Below are 15,141 nucleotides of genomic sequence, written 5' to 3' on the forward strand. Positions count from 1 at the left end.
TTTTTTCGTAATGGAAAACCAAAAAAAGCGAGTAGACCCGAGGCGAGTCGAGTAGATACCACGCAGTGGAAAACCGCCGCTTGTCAGCCCTAATTACCTGATTGAGTTCACCTGGTCACCCCTTGTCACTCACTTTTACATTAACATGGGGCCGTTGGCAGCTGAAAAATAAGCCCATGTGTAATGATGTGCTCGTGTTTCCTGGCTCTTGCATCATAACCGATGCCCCCGTGATGATAGCATATAAACTCAAAAACCCTTTACAGTTATTGTACCTGTCTGAACAGCAGTCTGAGCCTTGAAGAGGCTAGCCGTCAGGGCCCAAAAGAAAAGGTCAGCATGCTAACCGCCGCCACATGCTCACAGAATGACAATGCTAACAGGCTAATGACGGTTGCTGTAAAAAAGGAAATAAAGTCGCCAGTTATGACAATTACCGGTGGCTTGTATGTGTAAACTAAAGTTTAATGGAAATTCTTCCAATAACGTGTTGCAATATCATCCCGCGAAATAGTCTCAGCTAAGTTTATCCAATTCGCACGTTTCTGTCCCACTGAGCTCACAGGTTCCCTTGTTGTTTTGGTTTTATATTTTTTAGCTAAAAGACGCTCTGTGCACACCTGTGACAAAGATTAACAGCCAAAAACGGCAGAAAGTCCTCACACACCTCACTTAAGGGTCGACGTTACCCAGCGAACGCAGAAATCCGCAATCACATGGAAGATGCGCGGCCATGAACATTTTAGCTTCTACGATTAGCCACACCCAGCATGCACCTGTTCTTCGCACAGCATCAAATGTTTTCTTTGATTTTGGTTAGGCTAGCCTACTTGCTTGTTCGCCTGCTGGTGCATCAAAAATAAGGTCGAGGCAACATTTTCTTTTGAACTATGCCGAGATACAATAATGCTAACCGTAACAATCTTTGATTTGATTACATGGTTACTCTATATTAACTGCTGGCCAGGTGACTTTCCGGCCCCATCCCAATGCCCCGACAGAGAGGTGAACAGACACCAGCAGCTCAGACAAATTGTGGACTATTTAAAATGGTGTAGCTGCAGACACACAACCAGCTAATTCTCTGCTGCAGCTGCTGAACTTTCTTGTCTTATATTCTCACAAGTTTTTAAAGATGTTTTCTCGTGACTTGTTTTTACTTTAACGGATGCCAATTGAAAGTACAATAGCTACTTCGTGATAAAGAATAGCGCAGGCCTATACATTTTTCCTCTCTCAAAACAATACAAGTAGGCCTACACAAAACAGGCAAACACGTACTTTTTATTATGAAGGTACCCCCTGTTTATCTGTCATTCACACCATTTTCTTGAATAGGCTACATGGCAAGTTTAAAAGAAATGAAAAAAAACCAGCGTTACAATATAAAATAGAACTTTTGTGACAATTCTTATTCTAGTTACTGTTGTCCTCGTTAGAGCCCGAAGAAACACCAACAGTATACGCCTATTTGTCTTATAGTAACATCAGCAAATTCAATAAATTAGGGAAATTTGGATAAAATATATATTTTAAGGGATTAAGGGAATAATCGTACCTTTTAGTGTATGAGAGATGACGCGGACGGTTCTTTAGGATCAGTTTCTGTTCGTTGGAGGGTGTGTCTTAGTGAAAAACGAAACTACTAAAGTGTTCCTAAACGCAGCACTATTGTAAATCTGTCGCTCAGCTTGCCCATTATCCTCCCTTTTCCAGCACAGCTCCATGACCGAACAGAGATCTAATCAGTAAGGGTGACTGATACAGTATTGGGCTGTAACATTTTTTGCCACTGACTTGATTCAGAAAAAATGTGAGTTTTCTGTTAAAGGTGCAGCACTGTCATGCAGGACTCCCAAATGGTGGTATTTTTAAAATAAAATTATTAATATTTAAATTGATTTTACCAAAATTCACTTAGTTATATCCCTGGTAACATAGAGTATTACATTACTGATATGCCAAAATTTTTACTGACAGTGTTCTTTTAACAGCAGACATCAACTTGTCAGAGTAGGTGAAGCACGTGTCATAGCAGCTGAAAGAAATTGAGTAATGATTAATGTTATTATTTAGACTTGTAAGAACCACAGAGGGCTACACTTTAATTCAGTTAAAACACCCTTCGGTGACACATAACACATTCATACTTAAACTATGATTCGTAATAATTAAAGCAGGGCTCTTAACAACACACGTTTTCCTATCAAAATAAATATTTAGACACTGCACATTTTCAAACACTCATTTTCCATGTATGTAGATAACAGATTCAAGTTATGTTTAATTGAGGCGATATGGGGGGGAGGGAGATATAGCTGTGAAATTATTCCAGAGCAAAACAATTTATTCAACGGTTAGGTAATCATGCTCCCAAGTATAAAAGTGATTCTGAGAGGTCTTATCGAAAAGTATTGGTAAATTCAATAGTCCGCCATCTTATCTACTACAATACCAAACCTCTCTTGAAGTCTTCTTGTAACATACTGTGTTTATTTTTCCTCACTTTTTTTCCGTAGTACAACAGGTCAGTGGCTCTAACTACCAGACTATCTTTCTGCTCTGGTCTGTGGCTGACTTCAAGTTGACACCCCTGCAGGAGGGACCGGCTGGTTAAACTTGCTGACTTGCTGACTTGTGGTGCCCTCGAGTGGGCTTTTGTGGGAAGTAAAGAATTGTCCATTTATCCGTTTTGACACTGGATGGGTGCATGTGGCTACTAGGCTTTGCGGTTGGACGACGTCTTTACCAAGATGACCATTTGTATTTCTATCCATTCCATTGTTGCTGTTCCTACTGCCAGTATGTGCAGAGGAGCTCCCAGTTTCAGACTGAAACCTCCCAGAAGTACTCTTCCTTCTGTCATTATATGTCTGCACTGTTGTTGAGACTAATCTACCTCCACAAGCACTATTCTGTCGCTCATTTTGTGTCTTTGATTTCCCAGTTGATGACAGAGGATGGTCAGCGTTGCTGCTGTAACTGCCTGCATCCAAGTTAGGGATTGAGGGGTTAGTATTGATGTTTCTTGACCTAAAGGCGGGGCTGCCATTTCTTGTCATTTGTGGTGACATATCACACTTTGTGCTCAGGATGTGAACACTGTGATCGGATGACAGATGGGTTTCATGGATGCATGAGTTTCTTGGAGTTTTTATTTGAAAACTTGGACTAGAAGTCAGTCGCATAGAGTGGAGACCACCACTGTCTTGCTCTGAGGAAAGATTGCCGTGGTGTGTGGTTTTAACCAACATCTGGTCACTGCCAGGCTCTGGCAGTAAAGTGGTGAAGTGACGGTTTGCATGCCGAGAAGGGACGATCCGGCTACAGTTAGGTGTTTGTGTTTTCCTAGCTCCAGTGGAGGCTAATGTGCTTCTATGTTCTCCATGAGTCCTAGACAATGATGGACTGTTAACGAGTTTAAACGTTGATGATGACTTGTTAGGAGGCCCCCCTAGCGGTGGCCTGGGTTTAGTATGGCAAAGAGGGGGAGGTGGATGTGGTCTTAGGGCTGATGGAGCGCTTAAAGATCGCAGAGTTTCATCAGAAGCCCTTTGTCCTGCTGACAGTCTGGGGGAAATGAATCAGAAACAGAAAAAAAGAAGTACCGTTAAAGTAGTTTGTTTCATAAATCAAAAACAACACTGTGCATACATCGAGAAAGCTTGAACGGTATGAGAAGGCACCTAATTCATACATTTTGTCCAGTCATTCCCTTTTCATTTAATTTGTACTCATTATGGCCCTCTTAAAATCAAAGTCTTTCTGGGGGTCGTAACAGAAAAACATACTAACCGGTTTTTCAATTTCTTCGAAGGGCGAGGGGAGGAAACTGAAGGTAAAGCTGCAAGCGAAGAAGGGTAAAGATCCAAGTCCATTTGTATAGCTCCTCTTAGCTCTTTCAAATCTGCATATAATCAAATGCAACAGGATTGAGATTTGAAAAAAAAACTGAAAATACTGAAACACACTGTCAGATATGCAACTACAGAAAACCATCAAAATATAACAATCACCTAGTGCATATGAAAAAAGCAGGTACTTATTATTGTGTTCTGAAAATGAACGCTATTGCTTTTTCAACCAGCCTGCTCTGAAGAGTCCCAGAGTAGATGGATTTGGCTGGAGTCCTCAATCGCCCATTTTTTCATTCATCAATATACTACAGAATGGGTATTACCAGCTATTTGCGGGTGTGTAAAATCATCAGCATTTTCATTTCATCTGTAAATGTTTTCATTAGGCTATAGATTCAATAGGACATAAGTGGTAAAGAGAACTGTCCTCACACATCATGTGTTAAACAATATGCCACCAGATGGCAGCAAAACACCAACATGTTGGTATATGGACTCACCTGCAAGTGTAGGTTCGGATTGATCAAATTCCCATTGATTCCGACACTTGTGTTTTATATTTTCCTGCAGGGAACACAAGAAACATAATGCAGCAGAAAGAGGCAGCGTTTATGTTTATTCATGCAGTTTGTGGACTTAGTGTACTGTACTACTACATAATACCACGGCACAAACACATTCAGCTCCTAATGACAATAGTAGACATGGAAAAATGTGAGGATAATGTATTATACATGTTCAAGAAAGCATTAGCCTTTGGAAAAAGCAAAGGAACAAGGAAAAAGTATAAAAATAACGGGGAGAAAGAGATGTGTGTGTGTGTGTGTGGTCACTAAACGATTGACCAGCAGTCTTCCATTATAATTTGACCTCAGATTTCTATATCCAAAGCAAAAACCGTAAGTGTGTGTGCGCATGTCCATAGATTGTAACACCAGAGACCTGATTGAAAAGTGTGTCTTCATGTGTTTGTTATGAGGGACTGGCAGCCTCCTCTCCTCATTTTACAACAGCACACAAACACTAATGAAAAGGGTCAATTACACTCAAGCACATACACACTCACCAGCAGACAAACGTACCCACAGGCCTGGAGACTGACAGGAAAAACAAACCCAAACCTCCCATTATTGTCTTTCAGAGCTGCAGACAAAGTATGTCTGGTGTCTCTGACAGTTAAGTGAAGGAAATCCACAAAACCATAAAGCACAAACACACACGCTCTCTGAAAATAGGCTTTGTGGTCGGTGTGGGATTTGAACCCATTACCATGGCGCTGACATGCTGATATTTTAGGAAAAGCTGTTACTGTCATTATTCTTATACATGCATCTCTAGAATCCAAAGCTTCATCTGCAGAGTACACAATCTATCCCTCAGCTGATGCAGAAACAGAAACAGGAGAACAAGGGTCACCGTTCCAGCTTCAAAATCCAGTTGAAACCAGCTACTGATGGCTGCCATCTGTTTTGCTCTATACTGGAACAGTGCCGGCCAAGCTTGATCTAGCGGGTCTACCATCAAAAACCTTTAATATCCTGACAGAAAATCTACCTCTTTCCAGTTGGGATGTTTTATTCCGTAGCATCAGCGTATAGAGGTCGTGTTCTGACTGCTGATACCGGTTTAATGGTTAACAGGTTACATTTTGGCAACATGTCTCTCTTGTGTGTCCAGTATTCTCAGTTATCTCCTTGACCACCACCAGGCCACATTTGCCCAGTTTAGACCACCCAAAGCAGACAATACCTTCTGAGTCTAGTCACTCAGCCACTCCTCACCCACAGCCAACATCACAGCATGAGGAACATTGCGACGCTCATGCACTAAAAGAGCTCAGCTGCTGATAATATTATTACTACCACCTACATTAGATAACAGAGATGAGTCTTCTGGCCGCAGTAACAGTGCAGCCAATAGTGCAGACAAAGTCGTTATATGAGCCTCCCTCCTGCTAAGAGAAAATGGGTCAATACAGTTGTGTTTACGACAAATTAATGATTCAATCATACCGTATCACGCCTGTAAATGCCTGATTTGGCTCCATTTAAAAGGCGTTATATAATTTAACGGCAAGGAATAACGCTAAGTCAATAGCAATCTCAGCTGCGTCAAACACGATGGTGATTAGAAAGCCATGGCAGTCCTTACGCAGGACAATTACAGGATTGGGACTTAAAGCAATGCACAGCTTACTGCCAAACACCGTCAAGAGACATTTGTGGACATTTAACATATTTTCCTCACAAAAACTGCAACATCATAACAAATTTATACAGGCCTTGCATTAAACAAAACACATGTTGACGAACATGAAAAATGTGATTAGAGTTGGAAAGTCTGAATGTTTTCCTGCTTAGCATTGGGTAAAATCTTTCAATTTAGATCAAAATCTAAATTCCTTTTCTCCATCAAACACATTTATCTACTTGGAATTTGAAGCAGTGAATTAGTGACTGAAATAGTGTAGATGTCTTTTCAGCCTACATAATTTAAACTTAAAAAGAGTGTTTCTCTGTCACCTCTTCTTTGCCTGTGGCAGGAAAATACTAGATTAAACCTCTGTCAATTGTTAGAAAAGGTGAGAACTGCTACCTACGCCTTTAAGTTTTCACTACTTCCAACGTTAACCCTCCTCTATAGTACATATTAGACCTACAATATCAACAGATAATAAGACTTTCTAAAGATTTGTGTCACAGTAAAAAATTATACTCACACAGAAGATCCTAATGGCTGACTACAGTTTACTTCCATTCAAGGATCTATGAGTTATCACAGCCAATGAGGCAGTGATGCCTTGCACAGAACAGCATCAACATCCTCCACCACTGTAGCAAGTAAATGGAGTGTACAAGAAACTCATGCCATAAGAGCATAGCGCCACCTGAGCCACAGCGTCATCGCACCTGTTCACGCACCAGACAGAAACCCTTCGCTTGAGGTGACAATCTCTTTGCAGTGAAAGGTTCCCATTTCTGTTTTCTCGCAGGATCGTTTCGAGAAAGATGTCTAACTGCCTTTACAGTAAAAGCCTCATGACTGCCAAGAAAAGTCTCTGTACAGAGACTTTTTTAAGGTTCACACCCTTAGGTCTTTAATCCTGGAACACACCTTGGGTCTGGAAAGCTTACACAAATAATGTCCTCTCCTCACTCACCAACACCCAGTTTGTTTTGTTCTATATTGGAAATGCCTGATGAGGTTTTCCACAGACAACACCTCTGCTGTTTGGTTTATCTTTGGAATGGGATGTTGACAGTACAACATTTGAAACGGTCTTCATGCACTAAGTACAATGATACTCGATGACAACACACAACATATTCCCTTTGGGTTCTTAACAAACCTCTGAGAGAAAAAAAACCACCCCTGAGAGACTACAGTTATTTTTTCTTCCATACACTTTTACAATTTTGTTACACTCAATGTAAGACCTCCAGGCAGACACACTGCATTACATGTAACACAAACAGAGGGTACAGAGAGATAACTTCCACATTTGGTCTGCAGAAAAGTCTTACATCTGGCCTCTAACTAATTCACTCTGGTTCTCTCATTATGCCAAGCAAGCATGACAGTGCAGCCAGATTGTAGGCGTGTGTGTGTCTGTGTGTGTGTGTGTGTGTGTCTAAATGTCTCTGTATGTATGTATTATGTCATTTGAGTGATTGGAAAGAGATTGATCTTACTCGGCACCGCAAAGCTCTTGGCCAGACAGATGGAAAGAAAAAAAAGTGTAGACTGAGCCCTCGCAGGTTTACTATGTGTGTGTGTGTGCGAGGTTCATGTGCTTATGTGTGTATGTTTGTGTAGATAAAAACTTTGGCAGGGTGTTGATGCCAATAGAGAGTTAGCAGATCTACCCGAGAGAATCCAGAAGGGATTTAAACTTTACTTGTTTTGGGAAAAGGTGTGTCCCTGGTCAAGGAAGTCAATGTCTTTTTGAAAGGAAATAGTCAGCATTGTATTGTATGCATATATATATAAAAAATAATATTAGTAGGATGTCCAGATTTACCGGTTCAGCATAGCATCATAACTCAGGATGCTTACAATGTTATATTGTATACATTTTGATTGTAAAATCCATTCACAGTGAGGTTTTGGCCTGGTTCCCCATTCACAATTGTAGGATTTGGATCAGTATTGCACTGGAAGTTTAAAAAATTATGATTTATTTGGTAGTTGGCTGTTTTTCATCCTGTTCTTCTTACCTTGAAATGCTTTACCAGCCTGTTCAATGCTTTACATTCCTCCATTAGGACAGACCTAGATAGATAGATAGATAGATCAATAGATGACAGAAAGCCTTGATTATTACTTTTAGAACTTCAGTAGTTTTTTATTAAAAATTTCATAAAATCTAGGTCAAAGTGAAAACTGTGCATTTAACAGTCACAACACGTGCACAGAGCCAAACACATAAGTTGAAGCTGAGACTTCTTTTCATAATGGCTGTGGTTTGTTAAACGCAGTAGAAATGCTTCACATATTTAATGCTGATTTATTGAAGTGACATTCTAAATTCGTGAGTTTGATCAACATATTGGTTGTAGAAAGACTGATAAGCAAAAGGGTACAACACAATCACACTAAGGCAGTGACAATGGAATAGGTGCACTTGGTGTCTGCTCATAGTTTATCGTCTGCAGTTTTCATAATGATACTGAGGAAACAGTGTCCTATTTTTCCTTTCCTTCTGTCTCTCCCCAGACACTTTCTCCTTCTCTGGTTATATAACTATAGTAGACTTTATTATATACTTCTTTCAAATGAAAAAGAAACTTCTGCCTGCTCTGGGATCCATTTTCCGACAATGGGGCCTTTTGTTCCGATCGAGTCAGGAAATGGGAAAAGAGGGAGAGAAAAAGAGAGACAGATATGGAGAGGGGGAGGCTCTCATTCAAGGTAGCCCCAGTGACTGTGTTGCCCCTTGGGCCTCAAAGTGAGGGTTGGAGAAAGGAGGGATGGAGTTTGAAGGAGGGAGGGCAGTGACAGAAGCCACCGAGGAGAATTGAGAGGAAATTAAGGGAGAATTTATACCAAAAAGAAAAATAAATACACACATACAGTAAACAATTTGCACGATGTGTCTCTGCTAGTTAGTATTACAAATCTAAGACGTGCAGGCAAGACATGGTTCTTTGTACCAGTGTGACATGTGTTTTTTACTTTGTACATAGACTGTACATTCTGTTGTCTTGCAGGTTATCCACCTCTATGCTGGGGGTCAGGACCACCCAAGGATTACCAAGTGATTTCCAAAAATGATGTTGCATAAAATGATGTTTAGTTTTCTCATTTCTGCTTTATTTCCTGTGAAAAACTGAATGCTTAGACCTCTAGTGAAAATCACTCACAACTCATGTTACATGTGATTAGGGGTCGCAAGTAGTCATTGCTTTGTATTAAAGGGTTACAAGTAGAGCTATATGTATAGTTTATTTCAGATATATCATTATGGTTATGTATGTTGGCCAATAGGCAACAAGAAATTGCAGCACATAACTGTTTTATTTTTTTTCATTTTTTTACAGTTTTCAGCGGTGATGCAGAATAAAATCTGCAGAATTTAGCGGACTGTTTTTATGCTTGGGGTGGGTATCTAAAAACATTCTGAATTTAATTTTTTTTTGTAATTGTTTAAAATCTGCGAGAAATCTGTGGAATTCTGTGTCTAGAGATTCCACATGGCTTCATATTTTGTCCACCGGAGAGCAATGACAAGTTGTAATTTTATTCTAAAATGTTCATCTTAGGTTATTAATTCCCAAACCGTATTAAGAATGGTGATGTTACGTGTTCCCAATATATTGTTTGTTTCAAATATTGATATCAGTATTAGCATCAAAAATATGGTATTGGCCCAGCTATAGTCACAAGCAGGTCGCAATTTGCTTAAAGTCCTGTGTCTGGCAATTCCAAACAACATTTCGGGAAAGCAGAAAAAGATGCTTTGGTCTTGGGCAGTGCTAGGCACCGGGCACAATATCGTTTCTGCTGCTAAAAAGCCTTGGGAAGAAACAAAGAAAGTGGCGTCAATGAGGGCTAAATTACTCGTCGTCAACATAGAATAATAGTGCGACAGAACAATCAATATTAGAGCGGCAGTGGCTAGATGGGTTTAGCCGTTACGGAGCTCCCTGACGTCGGCTACAGAGGTCCGTCGTTATCAGCGACAGGGAAAAGGTGAGCGGCATGCGGTAGTGAAGACAGTTAATGTTTAGGCACCAAAACAACTAGTTAAGTTTAGGAAAAAGATCTTGGTTTTGCCGGTAAAGTGAACTCCGCTCCCTGACTTGAAAGCTCCTTTTTTCTTTTTATGTTGAGACCACATTGTGCTATTTGATTGTGATTATATTGAATTATTGGAGTTCATAAATAAGTGTTTTGGCATGCCTGGCCAATTGGCACTATCCAGTGTATTGAAAGGAGGATTTAATTCCCCCCCCCGCCCGTCCTTTAAGTTTGGGAAACACAACTTACCTGAGGCTGTCCACCACCTGGTCAATGTCAATAACATTCAACTTGTCTTTCATTGCTTCAATTTCATATTCTGCATTAGACTGGACCAAGCGGTGAGAGCTCGGTCTAAAGAAAAGATTAGACAAAGAAGATCAAAAGAGATTTTATGCATTAGTAAAAGCACTGTATAATTTTACTAAACTTTTCAAATTCTGTGCAAGTGGTACTTACCTGCTTATGTTGTCAGTATTTTCAGGGTTTGTACAGTGTCTGTAACAGCTGTCAAGGTGACTCAGGGCGTAGTCCACCGTCTCAGGTTTGTACCCAAACAAGAGCTCCTTGCCATCTCTGTAGCAACAACAGCACATGATAAAAGAAAAGTGTTGTTACCTCTAAAGTAAACTAACATAAACTTTTATTATTTATATTTTTGAATTTAGTCTGTTGTTTGACTGTTTACGTTTCAATTTTGAGTGGCACTAGCATGAGTGAAAACAGCAACATAGTTAAAGCTTGATTGACTGACTTAATGATCACAAGTCCCATTCCTGCTTTATGCAGGATGATCTGGTGGTGCTTTGAGTTCCATAAAGGCTGTATAACATGTGCCTTTAATAGAACTCTATTATCAGAGCTGGGTTCATTTTACATTATTTGAAAGATCCCTAGCTGGAAGGAAAAAAAAGAAACAAGCAGATGGTGTAGGCAGCAGCAGGCGCGGTGACAACCTGGTCAGTTCTGCATAATTTTATAGTCTGTGAGAGAAAATGTGTCTTTTCTAGCCACGTCTAGTGGGTGTGGGTCTAAATGGGTGGATGGCTAGGGCATCGGGACCACACAGGACGAGGCCAATAAGATAAATCAGTTGACTTTTACAATGTGCACACCCTTCTACACACCCTCAAATAGTTCAAATCACAAGAATAATCTGGTATGGGGATGAGAACTATTTTTAGCCCCTCCTATGTATGTGGCTTTAAGCAAATGAGTTAGTTGGGCCTTCAATACAAATATAGAAGGTGTCCTTGGCTAATATGTCTGGTAAATAAGGTTAAAATCATACATGCACGCACGCACACAAACAAGTTGCAGTAGGATGGGAGTATGAATATGAAAGTATGAGTATGAAAGAGAGAAAGATGCTGGTCTCTATCAATCTTTGGTAACATTTTGTCAATTTCCATGCCAACAAAGCATATTAAATTGAATTAAATTGAGAAATAGAGGGTGGTGGAGTTATTAAATGGAAGTGTTATTACCGGGAAGTGAGTTGGGTTTTACTCCTGAAAGCCATTCAGCTGATATACATTTGGGACTTAGCCTAATTGAAGGATCAAAGGCCTGAAACACACACTCAACCATTTCCACAGTACAATGGATCAAGTTCAACAAGTATACCGAAGCCCACTTCAAAGGGAAAAAGCGAGTTGTGCTGGCACAGTCTGTGTGGTACAAATACTTTTTTGGTAGTGCTATTACACAGCCAACAATACTAGGCTTTATTTCTACCTCTGAATGTGACTTTTTGTGATATATTTACATTCCGGCACAAAGCAGTTTACAACAGTGACTTGTGATGGGCGAGCTAGTAGAGTGTCTGTTGCTCGTGACACCTTAATAAGACACAGTACTGTTGTGGGCAGACCTCTGGTTTTATAGATATTGGATTGTCAGCGTAAACAGTCTTGCTACCATCCTTACTTTAAAGAAACCCCTATAAGATTACTTCCAAATAAATCCATGTCAACTGAGCTGGCATAACAAGTGCCAGTGATAGTGTCAGTATATTTACATATACAATTTATATATTTGGTAGATGCATGGAATGTTTTATATTATCTTTACAATTTTAGTAAAAACACAGAAATACCTGAACAACTATTGAAGGACATACAATTTTGAACATACATTTGTAGTCCCCAGAAGAGGAATTCTGCTGACTTTGCTGATCATCTGGCTTTTCCTCTAGCACCACAATTAAGGTTAACTTTTGTTGTTTTGAGTGTAATGTTTCTACATTTTGTACATTTATTGGATGGATTGCCCCCAAAACTTGGCACAAACATACGTTTTCCTCAGGATGAATTGTAATGACTTGCGTTATCTTCTGGCTTCATCAGGTTCAACATTCCAGTTTGCTGACTACTGACATTCCCATCTGACATCAATTAGTAATTTGGTAACAATAAATGTAGATTTTATAGAACAGGTCAACATAATACAAATTAGGGGCTCCTACTGGAGGACTGGAGATGATGCCATACTCAGAATAAGCCTGAACACACACATAAAAAGAAAAGGAAACCTAAACCACTAGATTTGAATGCAGCCTTTAGTTTAACAATATACACAAAATAAGGGTACAGAAAAAATGACAATCACAATAAAAAGGAAGTCAACAAATTGACATGATTGTCACAAAACTAAGAACAATCCATCTTATGCTGTGCTTTCCCTTAAAAAGCCTCAACAAAGCCTGAGAGGTGACAGAGGGCAACATTCCTGGCAGCAGCGAGCTGGTTGCTGGGATAGTTACTAGCTCATACTCATACCAGAGGTGGGGAATACATTTACTCCGTTCCATTTACTTGAGTAAGTTTAAAAAAACATATACTTCTAAGAGTAGTTTTAAATCACTATACTTTTTACTTTTACTGCAGTAGATTTTGTGAAGAAGAAACTGGACTCTGACTCCGCTACATTAGGCTAAAATGAGCTTGTTACTTTTCTTTCTATCTCTTTGGTATTCTACGCATCATTGTTTCTATACCCCCTTAGAAGCTTATACCTTAATAACGGTGCTATAGAGCAGCTACATTATGCGGTGTCTCCTGTGTCTACCATAACAAATGGACATTTCAATAAGGTAAGGTAAAAAAATATATTTATTCAATAAGGTAAAATATATATTTATTCCAATGAAGCTAGAACTGACTCAGCCTTTAAAAACTAGTGTTTGTTTGGTGTGAAATGCATTCACTCTTGTAATTGTTCCGTTGTTCCACAATTCCCAAACCAGTTTGTTCCTCTGCTTTCCATCCCATTTTTAACTAACGTGGGAACACAAAACAGCATTTTATGGCACTCTTTGTTAGGGGGGAAATTACGCACGGAGTGGAGGCAGGGTCTTAACCTACTTATTTATGCCATGTCTTGGCTTGTGAAAAAGCCGAAGTGTTGTGTAATTTATAACCACTGACCAGAAAATAAAACCCTCTGCGAACACGTCACACTAACAAATTAGATCATGAGAGAAATTGCATCCATTGAAAATTAGAGAAATAAATCACACATATGTCGACTGTTTTTTTACATCGGAAACTAAACTGCTTTTTAATGCTTGTAGCTGACAAACATTTTAATTTAAATTCAAACTGAATATTGAAAGTGTAAACTTCCTGAGGACTATCTTGTTGAATTTATCAAGTTCAACTAGTGACTGAGAGTTGACTTACTGACAAATTGTGTGCAACAATATAACGTTTTTGAGAGCGCGTAATCAGCAGTGGTGTACTTCTGATTTCTAGAGTAGTAAAACCAAACTCTATGCCAACAATCAGTGGTGGATTATTGTGTTTGTAGAATTTTAGTCTGTCCCTCATGCATTCTTTTTTGACAGTACATAACCAAAAATATTATTTGTTTTGTTTCAACAAAATCCCATTACTATTACTAGCTTTACTAGTACAGTTTTTTTTAGTGTTTATAATGGTTCTCTCATTGTGTACAAACCGTTTTTTTTGGGGGGGGGCCAATACATCCAAAGGCAAAAAAACACAACCTTTCACTTATTCACTAATAATAGACAGTGGAGTAGATGTGTGTGTTAGATCTTCCACCTACCTCCCCTGCCTGCGGGCTCTCTCGTTGAGAGTCTGCAGTAACATCTTCACCTCGGCTCTCACCAGTTCTTTGACTGCAGGGGGGTCGGCTAGAGGGGAGGCCAGCTGATGTGAGAGTGGGGTCCCTGTCCTGCTGCGATTGTTTCCTTGCTGGCTCTCTTGCCACATTTTGTGCCACATCTCCATCTGCAAATTGTATTATTATGATAAGAGAAGGGGTCAAACATGCAATAATGTTTCACACTTACAAGATATTTCCAAGATGTGCTTTACACTTTTTGCTGTCAGTCCAGGTGACTGATTCACAGCTGGCAGCTTATGATCCTGCACCATTGGGTAACGTATTTTTTGTGAAAATCTGTAAATCCAAATAGTGAGCCTTACAGTTATTATGTCTAATACATTAATGTTTGTTAACCTTTGTTAACTCATATCTTGCTTACACTATGTCATACTATGTTAACATGGCATCTTGTAATTTTGCTACAGTAGGATTATCATTTTATCAATGCATATCACGGAATTGTTAAACAAAAAAATGCTTTGTCTTTATAGTATACTTCCTCTATCGTCAGTAGAAGGTCTGGACCTCTATAATTTACCAAAAAACAACAGCCAAAGAAAAAATAGCCCAAAAAAAGAAAAGATGTGTGTGAATGTTTGTGTGCATGTGCGCCTCAGTGAAGTCTGGATACCATTAAGACCTCCACACATGTTGTCTGCCAATCATTTCTGTCATTTGCAGTCAAAGACTTCACTTACTTCAAAGGAATACACTGGAGCTTACTAAACACACCACTTCTGGTCTTTGCTTGTGTGTTGAAATGTGTGCAGGTCCCGATGCATTCCATAATTCACAGTGCGTTGCATACACATACATAAAGCATGAAAGCCGGGTGTCAAGGTGTTAATATTACAGGATTCATGGCCAACTAGCTAACAAGTTGTTCCTGGACACCCCCCCCCCCCCCCCC

The 15,141-nt window shown here is 39.6% G+C and overlaps 2 protein-coding genes across 3 annotated transcripts in view; both read right to left on the reverse strand.

Annotated features, from left to right (window-relative positions):
* LOC117954199 (protein THEM6-like) overlaps positions 1-787 on the reverse strand; it is a 19,504-nt gene extending 18,717 nt beyond the window's left edge. For both annotated transcript variants that reach the window (XM_034887784.1, XM_034887783.1), the window contains exon 1: positions 668-787. The gene's annotated coding sequence lies outside the window, so the exon portion shown is untranslated. The remainder of the gene's footprint in view (positions 1-667) is intronic.
* Positions 788-2,465: 1,678 nt separating this feature from the next.
* Positions 2,466-15,141, reverse strand: part of ccdc24 (coiled-coil domain containing 24) — a 17,143-nt gene continuing 4,467 nt past the window's right edge. The window contains exons 3-9 of the mRNA XM_034887787.1: positions 14,169-14,353; positions 10,557-10,673; positions 10,347-10,451; positions 8,075-8,129; positions 4,358-4,421; positions 3,796-3,907; positions 2,466-3,570 (exon numbers count right to left, since the gene is read on the reverse strand). Of these exons, the coding sequence (XP_034743678.1) occupies positions 2,580-3,570; positions 3,796-3,907; positions 4,358-4,421; positions 8,075-8,129; positions 10,347-10,451; positions 10,557-10,673; positions 14,169-14,353 (1,629 nt within the window). The 3' untranslated portion in view covers positions 2,466-2,579. The remainder of the gene's footprint in view (positions 3,571-3,795; positions 3,908-4,357; positions 4,422-8,074; positions 8,130-10,346; positions 10,452-10,556; positions 10,674-14,168; positions 14,354-15,141) is intronic.

Source organism: Etheostoma cragini, chromosome 12 (assembly GCF_013103735.1).
Source record: "Etheostoma cragini isolate CJK2018 chromosome 12, CSU_Ecrag_1.0, whole genome shotgun sequence".
In the NCBI taxonomy this organism is placed as follows: domain Eukaryota; kingdom Metazoa; phylum Chordata; class Actinopteri; order Perciformes; family Percidae; genus Etheostoma; species Etheostoma cragini.